Source organism: Onychomys torridus, chromosome 6 (assembly GCF_903995425.1).
Source record: "Onychomys torridus chromosome 6, mOncTor1.1, whole genome shotgun sequence".
Taxonomy (NCBI): domain Eukaryota; kingdom Metazoa; phylum Chordata; class Mammalia; order Rodentia; family Cricetidae; genus Onychomys; species Onychomys torridus.
This window is the reverse complement of record NC_050448.1, coordinates 10,759,386-10,785,461: the sequence shown is the minus strand read 5'-3', so window position 1 is coordinate 10,785,461 and position 26,076 is coordinate 10,759,386. Positions and strand designations below refer to the sequence as shown.

Sequence of the window (26,076 nt, the reverse complement as noted above, 5' to 3'; positions counted from 1 at the left end):
TAATGTTTATTATTGGAGTGACAATCATCGAGGACCTGAAAAAGTTTTTCATCAAGACTATTAAAGTGACAACCTGACTATGTGAAATGCTCTGTCTGTCCAAGCACACCATAAATTATGAGGATGAATGATTTCCAATTCGATTACACATGATTTTATCATAACATAACTAACTATTCATAAACAACAGGATGGGAAAGTTTGTGGAGTCAGTAGATTTCTATATTTGTTCGCTTGATAATCTTGAGAAACCTCAAAACCATAGTCATTTGAGGGAGAAGTAAATACTCATATTTTATGTTTATCTCACTTCATGGAGCAAGTTCAACAGTCATGATTACAAAATCACTGAGTTTATTTACCATCAAGAATTATAAGCCAGTGTCTTCAGTATCTATCTCAAGTACCTATTTTATAACTGCAGTGTAAGTCACAGCCTTAAAGACAGACTGGATGGAAAGCAGCATTTCCAGACACTACACTGGTAAAAAGGGGGCCTTGCTTGGACTTTGAATCGGCTTTACCAGTGAGTGCAATGATCAGCTTCAAGCAGTTAACAGTGTGGCAAATGTCAAAGTCACATTGTACCTTAGGAAAGATAAGGAAACTAAGACATGAAGCTCAGAACAGACCTCTACTGCAGAAGACAGAGTAGGAGTCCTAAAAATGCAGGACAGAGTATTCTAAGAATATTCAGCGGCTGTACAACTTAACATAATTAGAGTAGTGGCTTGCACATTCTCTCACTGACTTTCTTTTCTTCTATCACACTTTCCCCTCACTGTCAATAAACATCTGCATGCTTTTTAAATACATGTACTTAATTATCAAATTGCAATAACAGTGAGAAAATTTCCCAATTCATCATGTATTCTACAACAGAGAAAATGGAGGAACTCCTGGTAAAGAATAATTAAAATCAGATAAAGAAAATAAATAAGTGCTACCATATTCTATTTAATTAAGTTTACTTGGAAACAAGTGTGACTTTAGGACACCTTAACTTTCCCAAGGTTGTTGGTATCCCTATGAAACAGGTCACTTTGATTGGTAATGTAAACACATGAAGACTTAAAGGAAAATATGTTACTCCTATCCATCAAGTTCTATTTGGAGGTATAATGTAAAATGAGGATTCTTCTCTCTATGTATATGTTTTTGTATAAAAAATAAATAAACATATTCCTAACAATATGAGCTAAAATTAGATTTCCTTATACATTGTAACAAAAGTTACGGAAATGAGACATAATTCTGGTAAGTCCATTCAGTCCTTAGGTACAAAAGCTTAAAGCTTTCTGTCTGCCTCCAAAATGCAGAGGACATTTCTGTCTTGACACAGAGGAATGTGAATTCCAGTGTCAGCCCTGAATATCAGTTCAAGTTTTACCTTACATAGGGCATTATCAAAAATATCTGTAATATGTTGTCCCCAAAAAATAATAGTTTCTACTTAATGATTCATTTAAAAGCTTCCCATATAAAGTCTACATAAGAACACTATTATCAAAGTATAATTATGTGGGGTTAGTGCGTTTTAGCAAATAAAATCATTCCATGAGTAATCTTTAGCTTATTAAATGCCCTATTATATTGAAAGTATTCTGCTGTTGGATGAGCAGGGAACTTGTGTGTTCTAGGCTTATCACTCCAAAGCTCCAGATTCTTTTTTTTTTTTTTGGTTTTTCAAGACAGGGTTTCTCTGTAGCTTTGGAGCCTGTCCTGGACTAGCTCTGTATACCAGGCTGGCTTCAAACTCATAGAGATCCACCTGCCTCTGCCTCCCGAGTGCTGGGATCACAGGTGTGCGCCACCACCGCCCAGCAGCTCCAGATTCTTTTCTGTTCAGCATTCATATAAATCTCTTTTCTTTTCAATGCTACATTACTTTAGTCAAAAATGTAAGGAACTTACCCACGTTCTCTGGTCAGGTAGTGGGAACTGGTAGCAAAATTGAAACAGAAACAGAAAATTACTTCTGTGTTGGATCTTTACTATAATCTATCCTTTGAGAAATGAGCATTTATACTAATCTGGTAATGTTTACTTATCACGTAATTCTATCTGAGTAAAAGTTCTAGAAATGAAAATTAAATCTATGTATAACACTGTTGAATTAATCATAGACACCAAGCTTGATTAGAAACAAAAATGACCATCACTCTAAGAAAGCCACCTACTGTGTGCCACAGAATCCATAATAAGGCAGAATATTCCTCTTTTCTTCTAATTCATTGCAAGACTATGACTCCAAGTTCTGCTTTCATTTCTAAGCATCGGGCAATTCCCTGTCATAATCCAGTCTACTGTGTCTCTATCATGTCATTAATACAGAAAATATATTATTTACTAAAATTGGAATAATTGCATAACGAAAGATAATGTTGTTGGGAATTCTGTGCTTGACAGATTGTTACTTGGACCACAAAAATATGGAAAAAGAAACAATAATGTTATTTGTCACATTTATGGTCACAGTCTTTGGGGAAAGCCTTAGATGCGCTTCCATGACCCTGAAGTTTTTACCCTTGAAAAGATGACTTAGTTAGGAAATCCATTACTGTTTCCATAAGTGTGGTGACAACTAAGAAATGTGACAATAGGAAAGACTTGTTTGGAAGCAAAATAGAATACAAATGCAAAGGGCATGTGGGATTTCTACAGCAGTGAGTAAATAATAACTTTGAATATGTTTAACTTAATCTCAGCTCCTCAGAATGCAGTAAAATCACACTTATGTAATGTAAGTGAGTAAGAGACAAAACTTAAGTAATGGGGTTTTTGATATAGATTAAAAATATCAAATTTGTGAAAATAAAACGTGGCAAAACCAAGGATAATATTAAAAGTTCAGGAAAATCCAGCCATGAATAATAGTCACTTTTACAGGGGTATAATTGCCAAATAATTTTTATTTTAGTTCAAATGTGCTGTAATGTGAAGACAAAAACCCTGACTAGGAATCAAAGAAGTGAATGGTCCGTGACATCACTCAGTGATGCAGTCTCTGTGTAGTCATTCTTTCTTCTTCAAAATTATAATTAAACTAAAGCACCATGGATAGTTTTTAACTCTGATCCAGGGTAACTTCTACGGTGCTCAGTGCTCCCATTAGTCAAGTGGCTTATTCACCAGATGAAAATAAATGAAGGCTGCATAATCTTCTAATAGCCTCATCCCACAAATTTCTTCTTCAAGCACTGAATGAGGAGACATAGACTCCAAGGATTTATCTCTTAATTTGGACATATGTGAGCATATATCTTCTAAATACTTTGACATAATTTGAAACATTGTGATTCTCTAAGAAGTAACATAGCCTAGCAATCTTTTGGTAAAATTAAATAATTATCTGTTACTTTGTTCACTTATTATTTTCAAGAGTTTGAGTTACGGGGAGGGATTGTGTTTTTCAAAAAACGCAAAACTAGGCTTCTCCATGGCATGTCACTATCCAAACTTGTTATATGTATGTGTTCACAGTTTTCTAAAGCAATTAAGAATTGTTCTTTGTTGTGTGTGTGATAGCTCAATAAACAGACAGCAGGTGTTAGCAACTCCTATGCATGTTTCAAAATATTTTAACTGTGAAGTAAAGAACCAAAGGTCTTAACCAAGCATTTGTTTAGCTGTAAAATCATGGAAAACCCTGAGAGCAGAGGCCAGTCCTTTGTGTTGGCTCATGACATCTACACAGTAATGTCATGCCAAAGGCACAATAATCATCTTTTCAAATAGCCCTAGGTACGTGGGGCAGCCATGCTTAGAAAACCATGGCTTAGAAAGTAAGATCAGGGCATAAGAAGAGGGTATTTTACTACAATGACTTTATGCTCGCCGTGTGCATTCATTCATAAGGGTCTCCATTCAGTCCTTTCAGAGACCATGCACTGGGTCAAGTATACCTGCTCTGCAAATCTTGCAGTTAGTTACCCTGTAAGGTCAATGGGTCTCCTATTATACATAAAGAGGTGAACAATCTTCCTCAAACCAAAGCACTTTTGCTAATTATAAGTAGTAATAACACCTTGTGCCCCAATTATTTCTAATCCCAAATCCTTGGTTTTTATTAGTTGAGGCTAGAATAAATTTGATAGAGTACCAAAACAAAAATCAAACACCCCTGGACATGAGTAGTTTTCTTTAAAAAATAAAAACTGACCTCTCCAAAGACCATAAACTTGGAGGCAGAGCTGAGCTCCTCTAGCATGTACCCAAGGAATTTCCCTAAGTATTGCTTGCTAAAACTGTTCAATCCCCACCATAGTTTAGCAATAGCTTGTGAATTAAGTACCCTGAATATCCACCTCCTCTCCTCCTCCAAAGTCCCCTGTAGCAGCCCTGCCCATCATATACAGTATTTGCATCACACAGCAACCTATTTCAGAAGGTGGAAACAAATACACTTCCTCTCTGGTCCCACAAGTATGCCTGAGTGAGTCTGCAGAAAGGGGCATCACTGTGCTCTGAGTACCGGCCACATCCTTTATCTGTTTTATTCTTTGTTACCTTTGAGGATATTAAAATATAACACATTCCTTCCTTCATATTATCTTATTAATTATATGAGAATTCCATATTTATAACACAGTCCTGTACATATGCAATTATTGGAAAATGAACATACCCAGTTTATCAAGTAACACATTAACCTAGGCTAGCCATACATTTTAGATGACATGAGTATCTTGAAATCAACTTCCAGAGAGTTTTTATAGAGAAGAAAACTAACAGCCAGATAGACCAAATTGCTCAAGGACACTAAACCCCAGTCCCATTTTCCCTCATTCTATCATGACCTAGAGCACTCAGCTTTGAAGTACTTAATTACTAGGGTTTTTATATTATCAAAATATGCAAGCAATTTGGTCACTATTATTGAATGTATATAATAATAATATAGACTCATATAGGCTTTATTTATAACTAGGAAAGAAAATATCAAGAGAGTTGTACTTTTAATGCATTACCTGAAAAACAGGGCATATTGTATTTAGGCTTATTAGCCCATGAGCCCTTGCAAGTGTTATTTAGGTCAGTATAAATATCAAATATTTACTGATAAACATTTACTGCCTCATCACTTGGGTCTTTTCCATGAAGGGGTTATGTAAACAGTATCAGTCCTTAGACTTCCTATATAAAAATTCATGATGGAATGTTTCTAAAACTTTTGATAACAAAACATATATTTTTTCAGTTTTAAGTAGAGTGAGAATTTGGAGCAAAAATAGATTTTTATAGCTAAAATAGATGTTTGTCTCTTTGCTGTCATACTCTTGTTTGGGTATTAAAGAAGACAATTGAAACAGTAAGGACACAAGACAGCAGGCAAGATTCATATCCCAAGACAAATTCATGTATTTACATATAAATTGAAGAGCTTTTCATTAGTTTAATTACAGAACTATTATTTATGGTTTGGACACATTACAGTAGAACAAATTTATATACTAAATTGCCAGGAATTTTCATAAGAATCTTTGATATCTTTAAAGATCAGAGCTTTTATCATTTAAACACAAAACAAAACAAAATGAAATGTGAGTTAAACATCAGATTCCAGACATTATGGTTGCACCTGCAGTACAATTCTCTATCTGTGCGTTGATATGTAAACCAGTTTTCAAAAACATAATTAAATGGGTGGCAATGCAGAGATGGAGCAGGGAGATAGAACTGTTCAGCATGTCCCTTTGCAAAGAGAAAGTGTATGAATTTTGATAAATGGGCCTAGCTCCGTTCAGTAAATAGCTCTGTGTATTGTGGTGAATTCTTGTGCAATTACAGACCTTCACTGGAATGCCCAGTGGTGTCTAGATAAATTCCTTCACCCTCTATGGTAACAACTTGTCAGGTAGACTCATTTCCTGTTTTTATCTAAGCACTAAAAGGACAAGAGTGACCTTCATGAAGCTGGGACAAGTTGCAGTGTGATCCATATCTTTGTATCAGGAAACTTTAAACACAAAAGATAACTTCAATATTTATTTCCTTAACTGAGTTCTACTCATTCCAACATGCACTTTATCTCGATAAATAGTTAAGGCACATAATAATTTAACACCCAAACTATGTTATTTTTACACATATACTGATGCCTTTTTCTTGTAAAAGCTTAGGTTTTAGCCCTGCTAGAATTTCCTGTTCTTCCACAGTAGCGTCATAGGAAATCCTAGTGTTCTTAAAGTTTCTTTCATTCCATTGCACCTGCTTTTCGGGATCAACAAGTTAGTTTACAAGCTTGAAATCTCAAATCCAAAATACTTACTTGTGGATGAAATAAGAACCCTGGAGAAGGTCTCAAGTATTTTTCTTTCAAAGCTTCAAGTGGGTCGGTGAGCTTTCTTTTCTCTACTCTGAAAGGTTAAAATTAGATTTGGGAGGTGAGTCAGTCAGAGCACAGCCACAGTCTTTCAACACAGCAAAGCCAGTGGAAGTTTTCTTCGGGACACACAGGAAGGTCTCTGCTGGGGAAGGGCACACCAGCCGCTTCTAGATGCTCAGCGGGAGAAGTCCCCTTTACAAAGGAAAGCCCTACTCAATGACTCAGGTGGTAAAGGAGTTTGAAACCTGCAAAGTTGCTGAGTTACAGGCATCTATACAACTTTAGGATTCTTCTGTTTCCGAAGGGGGAAGAGTGTTTGAAGAATTTGAAATGGTTGGGAAGAAGTAAGCAAACTTAATTTAAAGGATTTTCTATCAAAAATTACATCCCCAAATATCCACTCTAGTTTTCCTGAAACTGCCTGTTGGAAATAAGGGGACTTCTTCTAAGTTAGCTAGCCACTGTAGCAGATATTTAAGATATGCTTGGTTATATACATTTACATGTGAGATAGGTATATAAATATACAAATATTCTCTATCTCTCTCTCTTTCAAAGGTAGGTAGGAAGTAGGTTTGGAGAAAAGGAGAAACCTTAAACATGCTCCACATCCTATTTGCACTTAGGTATATAGGGAAGTGAAATAAGATGGATTAATTTTTACCAGCTATTGTCAATTATCTTTTAAAAAACTTTATTTATACTGTTTTACATGTATTATTTTACTTATTGAAGAAGGCATTAAGAGGTCCACTTACAGTGAAACGGGGTCTGCAAAACTGAGCTCCACCCCAGACTGGCACTAATTGAAGTTCAGAGCTTTTCATAAGAACTTTCCCTTTCATAAAATGAAAAGTCTGGGGTCTTGAAATTGAATACAGCAAAGGTGGGCTGAGAATGGTCACAGGTAATGACGATGATGCAATAAATACTTTCTCAGTGTTGAAACATGAAATTGGTGGACTGCCTTCTTTTTCCCCAGATATGGTCTTGTTACACAGCCTCATGCCAGCCTCAAACCTGTGATCCTCCTGCCTCAGCCTCTTGAATATACATATCCTTTGTATTGTGTTCTTCTCTTTCTCTTGTTGAGAAGGGGATAGCCTTTCATATACTAGCAAACTCTCTAACGACTTGTAGATAATATTGGTCAAAGGCACTGACTAATGAGGACTCTCAGTTCTAGCACTTACTGAATCAGAGGACATCCATTAGTATTACTAAATGAAAGAACAACACTAAACCTGATTCAGAAACATCAGGCACAATATGAAAACAATCCTGTCTTGAATAAGTTCAATAAAAAGTCCACATGTTTCACGAAGTCTTGAGAATATTCAACTTTTAATTAGGAAGTAGATTGAAAATTCTCATAATATGTAAAAGGTATAATAAATATAATGGTTAAAAAAATTAATATTCAAAAACCAAATTATTTTAATGGTGATTGTTACAGTATACTACTGGAACACATTTTATTAAACATATATGCTTTACCTATAGAATTCTTACACATTTTGAAGGAAACTGGATAATGAGATTAAATGGAAACATTTTAAGCAACTTAATCATTCCATATACAAAGCCATTTTGTGATTAATATTTCACTTCCTCAGAGTTCTAAGAGATTTATTCAGAAAGAGAATCAAGCAGCACATACTTAAGATATGTCAGTGAGTTAACAAAGAGGAGACTCTGGCTGCTCTAGGTCTCGTGTTATTCTAAATAAGCAGTCTATTTACATGCCCATGCCTATCTGCACTAATCCTTCGGGAGCCTCATTCTTCTGCTGCTTGACAGCTTGCTTTAAAGATGGCTTTCTCATATTTTCCACTCCCCAAATAATGTTAAAAATAAGTTTATTGTCAAGATTAAAAAAAAAATTTTGTGGGCCTATTCTAAAACCTCAATTTCAGAAACATCCAAAAATAGGTCCAAACTTAACCTGTCAACTTCTGAATAAAAGTTGATTTCTCGAGATTAAACTTCATCTACTGTTAATGATAATGATAATAATTACAATAAATCATCTGGAAGAAGAAATGCTGGTATAGTATACAATCTCTGTTTCATACATCTGTTTCATCCACCATCCTCTCTAATCATCCTTACCTATAAATGGGGTCCATGAAGAAGGGAGTGGGTCTCGCATGCTGCAAGGAACCATCTGAATTTGGTCTTGTTTCCATATTGCTTCCTTTCTTTTCTCCAAATACATGGTTTTTTCGAGGCTCAGTCAACTTTGTCCCACCTGCTCTACTCCTACTGCCCATACTCAGATCCAGGGGCTGGTCTTGGCTAGTGGCGGGTGTTGCTGGAGCCTTCGAAGGGACTGAAGTCAAGGGTTTCTCATCCTTTCGCTTAGTGGTGAGGTCAAAAGGGGACTCAGAGCTTCCCTTCTGCAGTTTCTTTACTTCACTTGGTGATTGGGGTTCCATTTTCAAAGGTAACGACCTCAAGTCTCTATCAGGAAATGGGTACATTGATTGAGAGAATGCTGGAAAAAACGGGAGGGGAAACATGGAAGGGTAAGGTAACGCTCCGACTTTTTTGTCTTGCAGCCCCACCAGTCCTGTGGAACCAAAGTATTTTTCAGCAATAGACGCAATAGCCTTTATAGAATCATTCACAGCTCCTGACACCGCGGTTTGCTCCTCTACAGATGCTGAGAAAACGGAATGATTGCTGTATTCTTTCTTATTATTTATTGAAGCCAGATTCTGCAGAGGGCTTACTTTGTCTTTGAACATTTTACCATTTTCTTTACATTTCTCTTTATCACTTTCAAGGTCACTTTCCAGATCAGAGCCCGAGGTTGTTTCCAGGTCACTGCCACTTGGTGTACTGACATCATCAAGGTCACTACTCTCTGACTGGTCACTGATTTTCTCAAGGGGCCTCTCTTCAGAGGACCTCTCGGGTAGCAGTTCCACTGGCTTATTGTCCCCTACAGGTGGGTGTTTAGATAGTGCCTTCAAAATATCCTGTGTGGCTGGCAGTATCTGAGGATGTGTCAAGAGGGGACTTTGACATTTGTTTGACTGTTCAGTACTTGATAGTCCTTTAACAGGAGGACTAGCAGGTATCAGAGGAGGCCTGTGGTACAAGCCTGAAGGAAACAGACCAGGAAAGCTAAAGGAAAATCCAGGAGCTGTTGGAAAGGTAAGACCAGCAGGATGCCTATTGGTGCCAAAATAGTCAGCCAGGCCCGGGTTGGCATGACTCATATTAACCATGGACGTTTTATCCATAGCTGGGGTTCCAGGAAGTGAAATGCCTTGGCCAAAAAATCCACCTGCCGCAAAATGGTTCTTGCCCTCACAAAACCTCCTGTGTTTATTTAAGGAAGACGTAGTGCTGAACATTTGTCCACAGTCTTTGCACTTGATTTGGGTTCTGCAATCAGCATGCATGCGCTTATGACGACAAAGGTTTGAAAACTGAGTATAGGATTTATGGCAGACCTCACCTGTGTGCAAACAACAAAAAAGAGTCTCAGGCTTTATGGCAATTGCTTCTGAATTCAGCAAGTATCACAAGTGGTTTACCCAGAGGAGTTTCAATTGGGAAGCCGGGAATAGTGGGAGTCACCAGTCTGGATGCTCTGAACATACAAATTTCCATTTTACTAGATTCCAAAGCAAGGCATCCAACTGACAAATGTCTACAAGGCAGCACAAACACTTCACACAGAGAACGTAAATGTTTTCCATCCCCCCTTGCATAATATAGGTGTGTTTAAATATTTATGGAGAAGTCACGGTCCAAAATACATTACATCCTCCACCTGATTACTAACACTAGTAGGATCTGGAAAATTAAAGATATATTAAACAGGAAAACTTCAGAGCACTTAAAACATCCTAGATCGAGGCATGAAGACAGAGTAAACAGCCTTCCCTCATCCACAGACTTCACCTTTATCAACTCTCCTTGTGGGGAAAGGCTGTGGCTGCTCTCCCACTATTTCATTAGTATTATATCATGCACTCTCATCATTCACACATCAAAGCCACACAACAATGCACATTGTGTATTGGGAGACCTTTTTAACAATCATTTTCATGATTTGAGAAAGACTGACATAATTTACAATGGCTCTATTTTAAGCCTGCAAAGGAAACTCAATTGAATGTAGCCCATCCTGCATTGCTGGTTCCCATGAACCATGAGCACGTCCTCTGACTTCCCCTCACACCAGTGGCTGTGCTAGCCTTCCTGCATATGAAACCCCCATCCTTGGGAAACATGCTCACTTGTTGTTGTATCTTCCTCAGTTATCTCAGGGCTTGACTTCTGCGTGTCATGGCCAAGTATGGGAAGCAGAGGAGAGGCTGTGAAAATTCTGATTCTGAAAGTACCCCACAGCTGGTGTGGTCCTATACTATCCTCCTTAAGCAAGAATTTGTCAATAAAGCAGCATGTCCCTTCTCACAGATGTGCCAATATTTCTAAGTATATTTTAAGGCCAAACTTCATGACCTTTCAGCCTTTTAAGTAAGACTTTACTGAGTTTGAGTCTTGCAGGATTATAATATCAAATTGCTAAGCATCATACTTTTGTTTTTTAACTTTGCTGTTGATGAGTTACTTTATGTGTGAGCTTAATTTAATGCCTCTGTGCATGTTTTATACATGTGGAAATATGATATACTTTACTGGTAATTGTTGAAACAAATTGATTTCAGGAAAATAAACACCAAATTCGCCAGTTACTGCTTTCAAGTGATGGCTGACTCTGGGTGCAGAATGGTGGAGTCCAACACTTGAGCCAAAGCAATGACAATTTTTTAAACACTTCATGCAAATAAGGTTTTATAGAACACAGTGAAGCAAAACTCACTGGAGCTCTGTCCTCCCCGCTGCACAAACAGGAAGTGCTAAGCGATTGCATTTCTGGTTTTTTGCTGATAGAGGCTAAACAGTACTGCTGCACATCAGCGTGCTCCTTAATATGAACAGAGCCTTTGCCACACTGCAGAGATTGTCACAGGGATGTAAGTATTAAAAGAAGATGGAGGCATTTTCTTTTAAATTTCTACCAGAATATATTCCCCAGTCTGCTACAACAGCATTTAAACAGGCTCAGTCAACACATATACTATTTACACTACTTGATACACTAAATAAAATCACCTAGGGGGTAAGACTTCCACATAAATAAATATATATATATATGAAAAAACACTTTAAAAAAATCTATCCTTTGGGCATTAAAGTACTCTGAAAAAATGTCTTAATGGGTAGTCAACCAATCTTAAAGGCAGAAGTTACAATGTTTTATAAAAAAAATGCTGCTCTCTCATTTTCTTTCCTACAGCAGGATGGCTTTAAGAAATCTACAGTGTCTGTGCTGGAAGTAACAGAAGATTTACTTGACTTGTCTGTCTGGAGCTTTTGTTACAGGATGAGTAGAATCTGTGTCTGGTCTCAAAACATAGAATCTGGGTTGTTTCCTTAGTCTGGAGTTTGTTTACCACCCTTGAAGGTTTGGACTAAGACATCAATAACCAGGTCAATGGTTCAACTGATGTTGAAGTCTACACGAAACTGTAATTTTCTCAGGAACAAGGAATTAGCCTGAAGTTAACATTGCATCTTTCTCCTTCTTAAACAAATTAAGAGGTATTTTTAAATATATTCTGTCTATTAGAGCATGTGGTTTCTATTTGGGAAGGCTGGGGATTGCTGTAAAGGCGATGAGTAATTACCAAGAACTAGGGACCCTGTGCCCACTGTAATAAGAGACAGTTGTCATAAACACACTACTGGGGGCAAATCATGGTGTGTGGCCTTTGAGGAGGAAACAGATAGCAGCCACAGGTGACCCTCCACCATTTCAGTCTCACAGCAACTCCTACGTTTAAACCCCTTTGTTCTGAAATTACATGGCTATTATTTGTAATTACTCCACGGTTCACTGTCAGATTTGATATTTGAAGAAAGTCATCTGTTATTTAAATTTACCAATAATTGTCGAGAATGCATTCAAGGGAAATATTGGATGCAGCCTGAATAATAAAGGACACTCTGTGATACTTGAAAGTGGAAAGATTGACTTTAACACGGTTCATAGCACAGACAAGAGTGTTGAACAATGGAGTCTATGCTTCCTGACTTTTGTTTATAAAAATAGATAAAGCATGCAAGAGGTGATCAGAGTTCCTTGTGATTTATTCTGCTCTTCTCACAAAAACATAAAACTTACCAACATTTATTTCTGATGAGTCTGAAATAAATTAACGAATATAGCATGCCTATAGCACTTCCAAGCAGGCTGCCAGGAATTGTGGGCTAGAGTTATGAACGTTTTCTTTCTTTCTTCCTTTATTTTTTTTTTCTTTTTTAAGACAAGAAATCTCAAACTCCTACTGTACATGTAATTTCCCATGGTTCCGACAGAGCTTCCCCAGGGAGCTCAGGGCACCCTTTGTTTATCTGCTGGTTGTCTTCCCTTCGCCCAGGGAACAGAACATCTAAGCAAAACAGGACTCTCTTGTACACTGGAAAAGGAAAGGCAAGAACTTTTTTGGCACTTGGAAGCACAAAAGAAGGCTGTGTCAAGGCAAAGAACAGGACAGTTAGTCTCTGGCAAGTGCACATTGGCACTGAAAATTAGGTGTTTTGCCAGCAGGTTCTATAGTGGTGCCTTGGATACCTACTGCAAACCATCAGTGCTTGTCAAAATAAATAAACAAACAAACAAACCAGAAGGAGATCGAACTTGTTTTCATGGAGTTCCCAAAGCAGAAACTCAGGGATGCTGCCAGATGCCGGTAATGATTCAAATAATCCCACCCAGATCTGGATCCAAAATCAGTTTAGAAGTTGGTAGGGCAGCTCACTTCTTCCCTGTATTTACATACCCAACAGAGCAAGGGAGCAAAGAGCCCCAGAGCTGTTGCCTGGATGAACTGGAAACAAATAGTTTACCTTCTGAATTATTGCAGCACAACCCAGAAACAGACCCACAAGGATGAACAAAAAAAAAAAAAAAAAAAAAAAGAGCTGAGTTTTTCTTTTCTTGAAGTGTGTTACTAAAGTGCTCAGTCCAGGGGTGTGTCATGTAGGTGGGCAGGAGGGATATCCCCTGAAAGCATGCAGCTTGTAAATCTGTTTGAGTGCAGTGGTTGGAAGAAAAAAAGAGCCTGTGCAGCATCAAAGAGAAAATATTCTGCTTTTTCAACTTCCCAGAACTACCAATCTGCAATGGAATCAGCAGGCAGAGGAGGAGTAAGAGCATTTTACCCCACACATACATATACTCTCCAGCATTTACCCTTCCACACATACATTCTAGCATTTACTCCTCCACACATACATACCAGAATTTATTCCTCCACACATACTCTCCAGCATTCACCCCTCCACACACACTCCAGCATTCACCCCTCCACACATACACTCCAGCATTCACCCCTCCACACATACTCTCCAGCATTCACCCCTCCACACATACACTCCAGCATTTACCCCTCCACACATACTCTCCAGCATTTACCCCTTCCACACATACACTCCAGCATTCACCCCTCCACACACACACTCCAGCATTTACCCCTCCACACACACACTCCAGCATTTACCCCTCCACACACACACTCCAGCATTTACCCCTCCACACACACACTCCAGCATTTACCCCTCCACACATACTCTCCAGCATTTACCCCTTCCACACACACTCCAGCATTCACCCCTCCACACATACACTCCAGCATTTACCCCTCCACACACATTCCAGCATTTACCCCTCCACACATACTCTCCAGCATTTACCCCTTCCACACACACTCCAGCATTCACCCCTCCACACATACACTCCAGCATTTACCCCTCCACACACACACTCCAGCATTTACCCCTCCACACATACTCTCCAGCATTTACCCCTTCCACACACACTCCAGCATTCACCCCTCCACACATACACTCCAGCATTTACCCCTCCACACACATTCCAGCATTTACCCCTCCACACATACTCTCCAGCATTTACCCCTTCCACACACACTCCAGCATTCACCCCTCCACACATACACTCCAGCATTTACCCCTCCACACACACACTCCAGTATTCACTCCTGCACACATACTCTCCAGCATTTACCACCTCCACACATACACTCCAGCATTCACCCCTCCACACATACACTCCAGCATTTACCCCTCCACACACACACTCCAGCATTCACCCCTGCACACATACTCTCCAGCATTTACCACCTCCACAATACACTTCAGTACACACACAATAGCAGCTTTCTTGTCAGAGGGGATTCTTCCAGCTCCTTGAGATCCAGAACAGGATTTAATCACTTAGTGATATCTGCTATTGGCTGCTTTACAAAGCCAGGAACATTTACAATGTGAGATAAACCTGATTGTCTTGACTAAGTCCTCCAGGCTAGGGAGGCTCTCGACATTCATTATTTAATGACTTCTCTTTTCTTTACTTGATACTAATTCCATCTAAAAGAAAACACCCCAGGGACTATAGACGAAATGCCATGGTTATAAAATAATTTCTTATAATATAAAATAACCTTTCTACATTGGACCCAAAAAAGCTAAGAAGGCAACCTCCTCCCACCCACAAGGGCCATGGGCGGCCATGTTCCTGAGCACAGAGCCTTTTGAGGGAGAGAGAGATTCAGAGGAGGCTGGCGTGTTTACACTTACAGATGAAGGGCTTCACACTGCTGTGGATGTGCTTGTGTTGTTTGAGGCCTGATGAAGTGGCAAATGTTTTACCACACTCCGGGCAAGCATGTGCCCGGGCACCGACATGTTGAGACCGAATATGTCGCTGAAGGTTGCTAGGGTCCGTGAAAACCTGCTAGGAAATGAGTACTGATTAATCCAGAAACTTCACTCAGGCATAAGAAAGAAGACCAGCAACAGCACAAGGAGAAATTTTCTTTGTCTTGTTTTTATTTGTTTTCACCAAAGACCAAAAGAAAGCTGTATTTCCACAGTGCAAGAAACTCCTTTAAGGGAGAACCCAGAAATTATTTCATCTTCTGCATTTATAGTAGGATATCTATTAGTATCAGTTATTGGACCACATAATGAATGGACTATCAGGACACAGTCAAGGCCCTTTTAGTAACTGTGGGTAAAGATTAATTCTATCCAGGTCATCATTAAAACTACACTTTAAATAAAGACACATTACCCAAACAATTTGGAAGATTTTGATGAAAGTACCCCAAATCAATTTAAATGATGTCCCTAAGAAGTTAAACTCAAACACAGTGTTTCTCCTGCATGTCTCCAGCAATCTGGAGCTTTTCCTTTGGAGATTTAACTAAATAAAAAATGAAAAACCCAGTAACACATTCAGGAATAAAATATCCTTGAATTCTTTCAAATGTCCCATTCTCCACTGCCATTAATGCTATAGAAATAGAAAGCAACCTTTCAGGACATCTCCGTGTTCACTGTGAACAACCATTGCTGGAGCTCACTCTCAGGCCAAATGGAGTGCCATCACTTCACCCGAATGTTGTGTAGCACTGACCACTGAGACAGAGCCTCACTGTCTGATGAGAGCCACGTTATGATTTATAAGAGGTATTAGATGGAAAACATGGAAAAAGTTGGAGTTACCCACTCTTTCTGAATGAGCATTCTGAGTGTTTATGATTTTTCTCACAAAAAGCTATTAAAAGAAGTAAGTAATGAACATGGGGTACAATTTTCACTCCCCATGAAGAATGAAACAACCCCACACTGGCAAGTCAGTGGCGGAACCAGGGATATCTCACACCTAGTTCTGAAATTCACCATTAAGCCTCACATCCTCCCTGACAGAAATAAAAGGATACCCACTAAGCGTCTCTATGTGTTCTACTAATGCTTTTCAGCACACAACACTCAGTCTACTTTTCTGAAGGTATTTATAGCTCCCCATCTCAAGGCCTGTTTTTATATAGCATAACAGGTGATAGATGAAGAGAGGAGGAGAGAGAGGGGTGAGTAGCCCCCAAATTCACTGTACCTTGGCACAGTTTTCACATTCATAGTGCTTTCCACTGTCATGTGACATCTGGTGGCGAATTAAATTGGATTTCCAGTTAAAAGCCTTGGGACACTGATCACACTTGTACTCTCTCTCCTCGGTATGTGACAACATGTGCTTCTCCAAGCTGTTAAGAGAACAATAAGATGTGGTGACAAGGAAAACATTCAAAAACAGAGTTCTACTTCATTACTCATCCATCTGGCAAGGAAAGAACCGAGAAGGAAAGAAGCTGGAGTGAGAGGAAGAAAAGGGAAGAAATGGGTTTTTGATGGACAACAGTTCCTGTTATGTCTCCTAGACTACATTTCCCATCAGCTCTAGCCCTGTTAGGAATAAATCTGACACAGCTATCAAGAACTATCTGTTGATTTAGGACCATGATAAACAGTTATGCATCTATTATAGATTTGTGACATAATCTTAATAGCAACATTGATTGCTGCTATCTAATTCATTCCAATATAAAACATATTAATAAAATGCTTAAGGATATGAGGTAAGTATTTTCTCTAATATATGTAACCTCTAGATATGAAAGTATTTATATTTCTAGTCATATAGAAAAGAAAACTGAAAGTTAACTTTTGATTATGGCCCTGATATAGGTGTGTGGGTGTGCAGATAGATACATGGGGATATTTAATAGATGGTGATGATGATAACACTGGTGACTGCAATAATGAGGATGAAAAAGAAGATAGGTGAAAGATAGATAGATAGATAATAGATGAATGATGGATAAATATAATAGATGACAGGTAGATAGATTATAGATAGATAGATAGATAGATAGATAGATAGATAGATAGACAGATGAAGAATAGATAGATAACATGAACTATAAGGGAAAGCATATAGAATTTAAGTAAATACAGTATTGAGGAAAACATGATTAGAAGTTTCTCACAAGACAGTCTATCTACATTTTAAAGTTTAGAATGTTTGATTTCTTGAGATTTTGGCTTCCTTTCCTAATTTGGTACGTGACCCTGCACAAATACAATGAGAAGCAAGTATAGATAATGTCTGTAATCAGCAGGCACCTACAACATATTTGCTCATTGACCACACCACCCATGGAACACTAGCATACTACACTCATGTACAGTTCCAGGAGCTCCTGAGAGTCTTAGCCCACTTCCATTCGGACAACGCATACAAGCTAGGTTCTGAACATGTTGTTATTACAAAGAGCAAGAAAGTGGTAGATGATTTCAAAAGAAATCAGGATGCCAATTTGAAAATATGCTTGTTGTCCAAAGGTAGTCCAAGTTAAGCACCAATAACTGTGAGTCTTTAAACAAAAAACAAAAAAACAAAAACAAAACAAACCTTTGCCAGTCACGCTAACGGGGTGATCATTGTGAAAACCAGATGATAAAGGGTAAAGTACAAATACATTTCACGCTTTCCCTACGATGGAAACTCTACTTTAGGGTGGCAAAATAGACAATGAGGGTAGTTTTTCTACACAGAGTTAATTAATCCTTATAATTAATGATGAAAGGATGATGAAACTGGAATTCTTCATTTGTCACTAATTAATTACCTGATATAAATAAGTGATAATATCAACAATGCATGCTGTTAAACCACTGCATCTAAAGCCCAGCCAAGGTTGAAGATGCAATGATATCTTTGTGGGTAACAGCAGGAAAGACGTTGGACACCACCAAGGACATATACACAGCAGAATTTGCAAGGAAAAAGGTGTACTGAGAAAAGCAGCTGGAGAGAGACATCCTGAGAGGGAGAATCTGAGAAGAGGAACATTTACTAGATTCAAGTAGACATTATTCTGTCAATCAACTGTAATACATGGACCTTCTGTTCATAATAATCCTAAAAGTCCTAACTATCAGAATGATGCCAAACTTATTATTTTTAAAGTACACTACCAAACAATGTTTCAAAGTCTTAAGTTTCTACAGACACATCCTCATATATATATATATGTGTGTGTGTGTTTGTGTGTGTGTGTGTGTGTATGTGTGTGTGTGTTAAATATATACACAATGAGAATACATATAAAGAAAAATATAATATCCAAAATTTGTTTCAAATACTCTAAACTAGGTAGAGAAGTAAGACAAAACTGGCCTTTGTGACAGTTGTTGACACTGAGTACAATGGTGTTTTTAATTCACCATCCTCTCTGATGTGTGCCTATTTGAAGCATTCCACAATAAAAATCTATTAAAACTGGCAAGAATGAGTGTTTCATTTTCTGTCTCACTTTTCTGAGAGATGAATATCCTGTATTTGAACATCAATTAAGACATGTATTAAGAATGTATTCCTCAGCAGTTATGAGTGGGATTGGTAACTGAATAAAGCACTCACTCTCATATCTTCATAAACTAAAAATACCTTTCCCGCATTTATTTTCCTCTATAGTTTCCTTTCTATTCATATTGACATATGAACTCATTTGAGGCCCTATGAGTCAGTCCTGTTGAGAATGCTGCTGTCTGACCACAGGCACTAAAATCAAAGAACCTGGCTGGAAAAGGGACGTGGAGCTGGAAGACCCTATCTTTATCTGCACATGCAGTCCTCTGTTTGTTTAAGTCGAAAAGCCAATGAATGAGGTAGGGCAGATCTCAGTAACTGTGATGAACATAAGCTGGGTCAGAAGCTTCTTTGAAAACCACTGCAGTGACTGAGCTTTCACTATCTTCAGTAGCCAGGGATGGTAAGCCATTTTGGAAACATATTCCAGTATGTGTATGTGGATCCAAAGCCCTGCATCCCAATGGCAGAAGATTACCATGTGTTCTGAGACTCATTCTTTCTCCTAACTACAAGGATGTGATCTAGTTCCAAGAAAATGTTGTGAGCACATAGCACTCAGCAGGGGATGACAAAGCAAGGCAACATTTCTTTCTTTCCTTCTCTTGGGTAGCATGAGATGACGGTGTTATCACTATCAACTACTCTGATAAAAAGGACCATGTAGATAGTCAGTAATATGGAAACATGGGGAACAAAGTTCAGTTCCTAGCACCCACATAAAAAGGCTGACATGATAGCACACATTTGAAATCCAAGCAGAGAAGGCAGAGAGAAAAAGAACCCTGGGGTGGGCTCACTGGCACCAGCTGGCCTAGCCTAGTCAGTAAACTTCAGGCCAAAGAGAAATCTTGTCTCAGAATAAAACGGAGAAGAAACATGAACAGCCTCCAGAGAATGAAAGCCAAGGTTATCCTCTGTCCTCCTCATGCATGTGCATATATGTGTTCATATAGCTACAAATACATGTGCACATGCATGCACAGACTCCACACATACACACACACCCTCTTAGCCCTCACATGCACACCCATAAGGAGGAAGGGAAATAAGTTATCCAAAAGCAAAAGTGCATTGCTTCCACAAACAGAAGCACTCCAGCCAGTCATCAGACTTCTCTACTTTTCCTGCAGTTTGATAATAGTTTGTGGAGCTTTAGTCAGCATCCCATGTTCTCACCCCCACCCCGCCCACCTCTGGATCATTTTAAAGATTTTAGGGTCAAAAAGATGGCTCAGTCTGTAAAGGTGCTAGGGCTAACCACCTAAATCCTATCCTAGGATTCTACATGGAAGAAAGAGAGAACTAACTCCTGCAAGTCCAGCAAGTTGTATCTACACACACACACAAACACACACACACACACACACACACACACACACACACACACACACACACATATACACACACATACACACACATGCACACACATACATACACACAAACACACACACACACACACACACACACACACACACAAATAAATTCAACAAAGAATTTTAAATATTTTAGATGGGAGATGCAGAAAGAAGAATGTGTTACATTAAAGAAGGCAATCTCGTCTGTTGACAAGATTAGCAATAATGGCAGCTTTCAATGAAGAGGGAACTATCCAGAAAAGCAAGTTTGGTGCAGAGCTATAGCATATAATCCATGGCCACCCACACTTGGTGAAATGGTAGCCAACTGCTTGAAAATATGTTCTTTGCACCTGGCTGGACTCCCAGAAAGTAAGTTTGGAGGGTTCAGTACTGCAGTCCACCTAAAGACTGACTGATAGTTGCCTTCAGCATGAAGTGGCCTACCTAGAGCTCTTGCCTGAGGTTGAATAGATCCAGAAGGTCCCTCGTAAGGACACTTGCTATCCACCTCCCAAAGGAACTGAGAATTCCATTTTTTTCACAGTAATACTCTCCATAGTTTTGTTTTATTTTTAAATCAAAGTGAAATACTTCATTTCTGGCACCAATATTCTTTGTCTGAATATTTTCTCTTCTTACTGGCACCTACTGGTTTTATTTTTTTATAATATGGGGCATGATGATATTTGAGAGACACTTAGTGATTTTTTATTATAAATATACATTTTGCTAACTGTATACAGATAACTTACTGATTTATTCTCTGCAGATTTATATTTAGAGAGTGAATGTAAAGGGTGCTAGGGAATCTCCCTTATTTCCCATTTTCTTTTTTCATTAGTAACAAACTAACCTGGACCTGAGTTTTCAAAGCTAAAGATGTTTCTATTTGACTCAGTCTTGTTAAAAACGTGGTTATACTTCAATGTCTGTTAGTCATTCTCAACTGAACGATGTCTGCATGAAATCCTTTCCTAACCAGACTGAAACAGGAGAAGAGAATGCAGGGCAGTAAGAGAAGGGAAAGAAAAACAAGGAGAGCAGCCAGGAAAGAAGGACAGGGAAAGAAAGTGTGAGCTGCAGCATGAGCTGTGTGGAGAGGCCCGCTCAGCCATTCACACTCTTGAACAAGGCCAGTCGATGCACAGCTTTCCCATGGAAACATGGCGTGATGCGTCCTCTTGAAAGTCTAATTGTGTGTTCCAAAGATCATTTCCAGATTGAAAAAACAAAATAATGAATGCAATTATTAAAACCCTTTGTGAACCAAAAGCAAAGCCATTATGTAGAAATAAACAAAAAGAACAGGGATTTGCATCTCTAAACATGATGTTGCATTTTGTAGCATAGTTATCAACATAGTCTTTTAAGGGGAGGCTCTGGTGCTGTTGTTTCCTTCAGTCAAATAAAAAAAAACATTCTTAAATCAAATTTGAAGGACCATGCAAAGCAAATACACTCCTGAGATCTGAAAGAGAAATACTCAAGCATTGCTTCATTTAGATTCCTACAGTGTCTGCCATTTTTCTCAGTAGAAAATCCTACACTAAGACACAGCATATGCTTGTTCTTTTGTAGATTGTATAATTTGATGATGAATTTAAATTAAATCCTTGAGCTACATGGCTCTATCAAAAAGAACCTTTTAAAGTGAGCCTGAGGTCTAGATTTTTAGTCATTTAAATGATTTAAAGGTAGCTTTACTGTTCTTGGCATATCACTACCTATTTTTTCCCTCACCCTGTATTTTTTTTCCCCTTCGGAGTCATCACTCCCTGTAAGTTGAGCCTTCAGTTCACAATAACACAACTTAAAATATAATATCTACAGGCTGGAGATGTAGCTCACTGGTTGAGCACTTGTCTAATACTGTCTAGGCTCTGGTTGGATCCCTAAATTTAGAAAGAAAGGAAGGAGGGGAAGGGAGGAGACAAAAGAGGAAGAGGATGGACAGAATATTTTCTGTTTGACAAAAAAAAAAAAAAAAGGAAACAGAGATCCCTGAACATGCCACGAGCAAATCTGGCCAGATGTTTGAAGCTCCCATCTTCCCCAGAGCAAACTTGCCAAACTCCAGCATAACATTTTGCTGCAGTGCAAACACGCATGTTCAATAGGCCTTGGCTAACCTTTGCAGATCGGGGAACACTCGGTCACATTCCTTACAGTCCTGGTTGCCATGGATCTCTCGGAGATCACTCTCACTCTCAAGGTTTTGTGGCAGGTCCTCTTCCACCATGGAGAATGCCGAGTGAGGCGTACTGCATGGAAACTTCTGGTGGTCTGCTAGTTCAGCCTTGGATTCAAAGAGCTGGTCACAGTCCTCACAGCGGTGCTGCCGATCTTCTGTGGAGACAGTTCCAGTGTTAGTAGCTAGCACTGTAGGGTCCAGAATCAACTGCCCCCATAAACCAACCTTCTTACTGAGTTACACCAAACATTCCCATGGTTTGCTTGGGGGGAGGTGCGTGTGTGGTGTGTGTGAAAGATGGAAGGAGGGAGGGAGGGACGGACGGAGATTGGGGAAGACCATCTGTGTATAAGTGGACTCACCCTTACATGTGCACACATGTGGAGGGGAGACTCTGATTCTGCCTCAACTTCTGATGTGCACAGCCATGCTGAGGATCCAGACTCAAGGCCTCATGCTTAGATAGCAAGCACTTTACCTGCTAAGCCATTTCCCAACCCTGAAAGTTTTGACTGTCATTTCTCCCAAGCCAAGCTTAATATAGAAATTAAAAATAACATGTGGAAAGAACCCCATAAAAAATCTGGAAAAATAATGCATTTACTGTGGTTACAATGTGATCTGTTCAAGTAAAACTTAACACCTAAACACGTTTGCAGGTTCTAGGGATAATAGAAGCAATAACTAATATACACTAACCATACTCTAGTCGCTCAAGGCAGTACAGGAGTTATTCATATTCATTAAAACTTAAGTATGAGGAAAGATGGGTCTGGTTTTTACCTGAATTTTCAGATAACAGTACTAAAGCTTGAGGAAAATTAAGCAGTCGGTTAGAGAGCTGAAAGATAAGTGACTTTGTCAGAATTTGAACTCGCTTCCACATTTCCCAAAGCATGTTGCTTGAAAGACACAGTGTACACAGAGGCCCTGTCTGAGCCACAATTATGCCCATGATTGTCAACAAACTGTCATGGAGCACAGGCTGTCTCTAGTACCCTCCAAGGTTAATTTATTTATTTATTGTACTCGGGGCCAGTGATAATTGACATGGCTTTGTTAAACAGCAAACATGGATTTACACTTTACATCAACACATTTATAAATAGGTGACAGCAGTGGAAACCACTAACAATGTGCTTTATAGTCAGGGACAAAAAGCACTGTTCCTGCTCTTTCTTCTCAATAGCTGAGATTCCACTCAAAAGACCACACTTGGTGGAGGTCACAGGTATGCTCCCAGAGGTATTGTGTATATCTCACGAAGCTGAAAAGCACCCATAGTAACACCATGACACACATGCTGTTTTGTAGACCTATAACCAAGGAAGACGTTATTCTTCAGTTATTAATTGACTAAGTGTTTGGGGGAAAACATTGTAATCACATACCAAATTGCCAGACACTTTGCTAGAGAATGAATACACTTGAAACTCACAGGGACATGCATGAGTGCAATGCTGGGACAAAGGAACATGAAGGAACCCAAAGGAAATAACTGCCTACCTCAGCTAAGCTGGAGAAAATGGTTCACAAAGGGCTTAGAAGAGGTGAGATGGGGATAGTGCACACTAAGTGTGAGGGTGCGCACACACATGGCTCACAGAAGGATCAGACTGCAGTGAAGCACGCCAGATGGATAAGGCACACGGCGGGAGGAAAGAAGGATGCTACAGGAGGATCAAATGCTCATGCTCATGTTAGAAGGAGAACAGAATTTCACCGGAAGCTGGAAGTGGACATATGTTCAGCCTTGGTCTGTAGAAGAATTTCCCCCATCTGCAGTGGGGCAAGTCTAACAGAGACCCACCCAGAGCCTGCTGAAAGTACCACTGAAGACACAGTAATGGGGCGGGGGGGGGGGGGGGGGGGCAATGGCAGAGGACAGAGGACTCATAACTCTGTCTTTACTTGGTATGCAGTGAGTTATGGGGGTGGGTGGGTGTGGTCTACAATCAATCTCCTCTGCCTTGGAGACAGGAATATCAATATTAACTAAAGAAAATTTTTCTGAAGTTTATAGCATTGTCTACATAGTCAAGATCTGTGCTTCCACTCTCACCCACGAACCCACAAAGAAACAGAGCTTGCTGGGCGGTGGTGGCACACGCCTTTAATCCCAGCACTTGGGAGGCAGAGGCAGGTAGATCTTTGTGAGTTTGAGGCCACCCTGATCTACAGAGTGAGATCCAGGAAAGGCACTGAAACAGAGCTTCCAAGTTGTAAAATGCCTGGAAGGAGCCTAATATTAGACAACGAAGATACTGTCCTACATGTTGGCTGTGTTTTCTTCCAAGAGAATTTACTTCCCCTTAGCCTCTGTTCCTCAACCTGTAAAATCAATATAGTACCTCACTCGGGGTTTTAATCTATATGTAAAAGATTAAGAAACAATGTATGCAAAGTGTATTATACACAGCATATAGAAGATATGGAGCACAAATGCTTTAAATTTATTTTTCTAGAAGTATAGAACCCAAATAACCACTTAAACTTTCTAAGTCTTACACATCAGTACATGGTTACATTTGAAAACAGATATGATACATTGAAACAACAAGCAACTAATGATTCAAGGATGTTTTGTGCAGAAATAGATGTGTGTATGTGTGTTCATATATATGTGTGTAAAAGTGTGTGTGCAGATGCATGTATATGTGTGGATGTGAAGACAACCTCAGGTAACAGTCCTCAGGTACTGGCCTAGAGCTCACTAAATTGGCTAGGCAGACCTGTCGGTGTCCCAAAGCTTCACCTGTCTACACCTCATAAGCACTGAGCCTACATGGCATCACTCTTGCATGTTACCACATGGTTTCTGAAGATCAGACCCAGGTCTTCATGCTTGTGAGGCAATCTATCGTTTTAGCCCCCAAAATACTTTAAACCATGATTACTTTCTTTAATGAGTGGCAGTCTTAAGAATGGAATAATTACTTCTATTTGGGCATTTTGAAAGTAGTAAATTAATCATTTCTACCACTTTAAAAAAAAAAAAAAAAAAAAACCTGCTTGAAAACATCTAGGGCTCACCAGTCATGTACAATGGAAGCTATACCGAAAGAGCCCCGACTACACATTTTTAATCATCATGCACCCTGTGTCATCTAAGTACGGCCGGACTCTACATTCAGCCACAAACTCCACCAGTCTGACTGAGAAGTCTAGATTTCTAAAGGCAATTTTATGTCAGACCTTCCAGTACAAAAATGTATGATCCAAAGACACCCCTAAGCCACCAGCACGCTTTACAAAGAGACAGAGTGGAGTTCAACTATGGGGACAATAACTAGCCATGATGGCAGCTTCCCTCACAGAGACTTAAGAGCTCAGGTCCTCTCTCAGTATCACTGGAGCCTGACTCTGATACTTGCAACTGAAAAGTGCTCTAAAGTGTTTGTGGTTCAACGTACTGTGTTGAACCACATCACATTATATCTGGAGACAGGAACAGGAAGGAAAAAAGAGAATATTGCCTCAGCTCAATGATACACAAGCAGGTTGTCCTGGACCTGTCTAGCACATGCATCACTACTACTGTCATTTATCTAGAGCCTCTATCCTTTGATATAGAACAGGCTTCTTGCATGGAATAATTTCATTGGCTGTAAGATTTCCTCATCTTTACTTTTTTGTCCAGGATCTCTTCCTTTCTCCCCCCACAAGGTCATGCTGGTTGAAATTCTGCTCCCATGAACATACTTTCCCAATAATAGAAATGTAAGTGGGAGAGGCAGCTGACTGTTTTAAGAAAGCTCCAAGCCTCTCAAAAAGTGGAAGGAAAGGCTGGAGGGAGGCTGATGGTTTGAAGCACCTTATACTCTTGCAAGGGACCTGGGTTCAATTTCCAGCACCCACATGTTGACTCATAACCTCC

At 39.3% G+C, this 26,076-nt stretch overlaps 1 protein-coding gene across 9 annotated transcripts in view; it reads right to left on the bottom strand.

The window, feature by feature from the left end:
- The window catches only part of Mecom (MDS1 and EVI1 complex locus), a 560,423-nt gene that overhangs the window by 20,799 nt on the left and 513,548 nt on the right, over positions 1-26,076 (bottom strand). For 2 of the 9 annotated variants that reach the window (XM_036191287.1, XM_036191292.1), the window contains 6 exons: positions 22,138-22,354; positions 16,332-16,479; positions 15,011-15,167; positions 8,441-9,797; positions 6,272-6,359; positions 1,915-1,941 (listed from right to left, as the gene is read on the bottom strand). In XM_036191287.1, coding sequence (XP_036047180.1) covers positions 1,915-1,941; positions 6,272-6,359; positions 8,441-9,797; positions 15,011-15,167; positions 16,332-16,479; positions 22,138-22,354 — 1,994 coding nt within the window. The remainder of the gene's footprint in view (positions 1-1,914; positions 1,942-6,271; positions 6,360-8,440; positions 9,798-15,010; positions 15,168-16,331; positions 16,480-22,137; positions 22,355-26,076) is intronic. The other 7 variants (XM_036191289.1, XM_036191293.1, XM_036191290.1 and 4 more) reach the window with 4 other exon arrangements.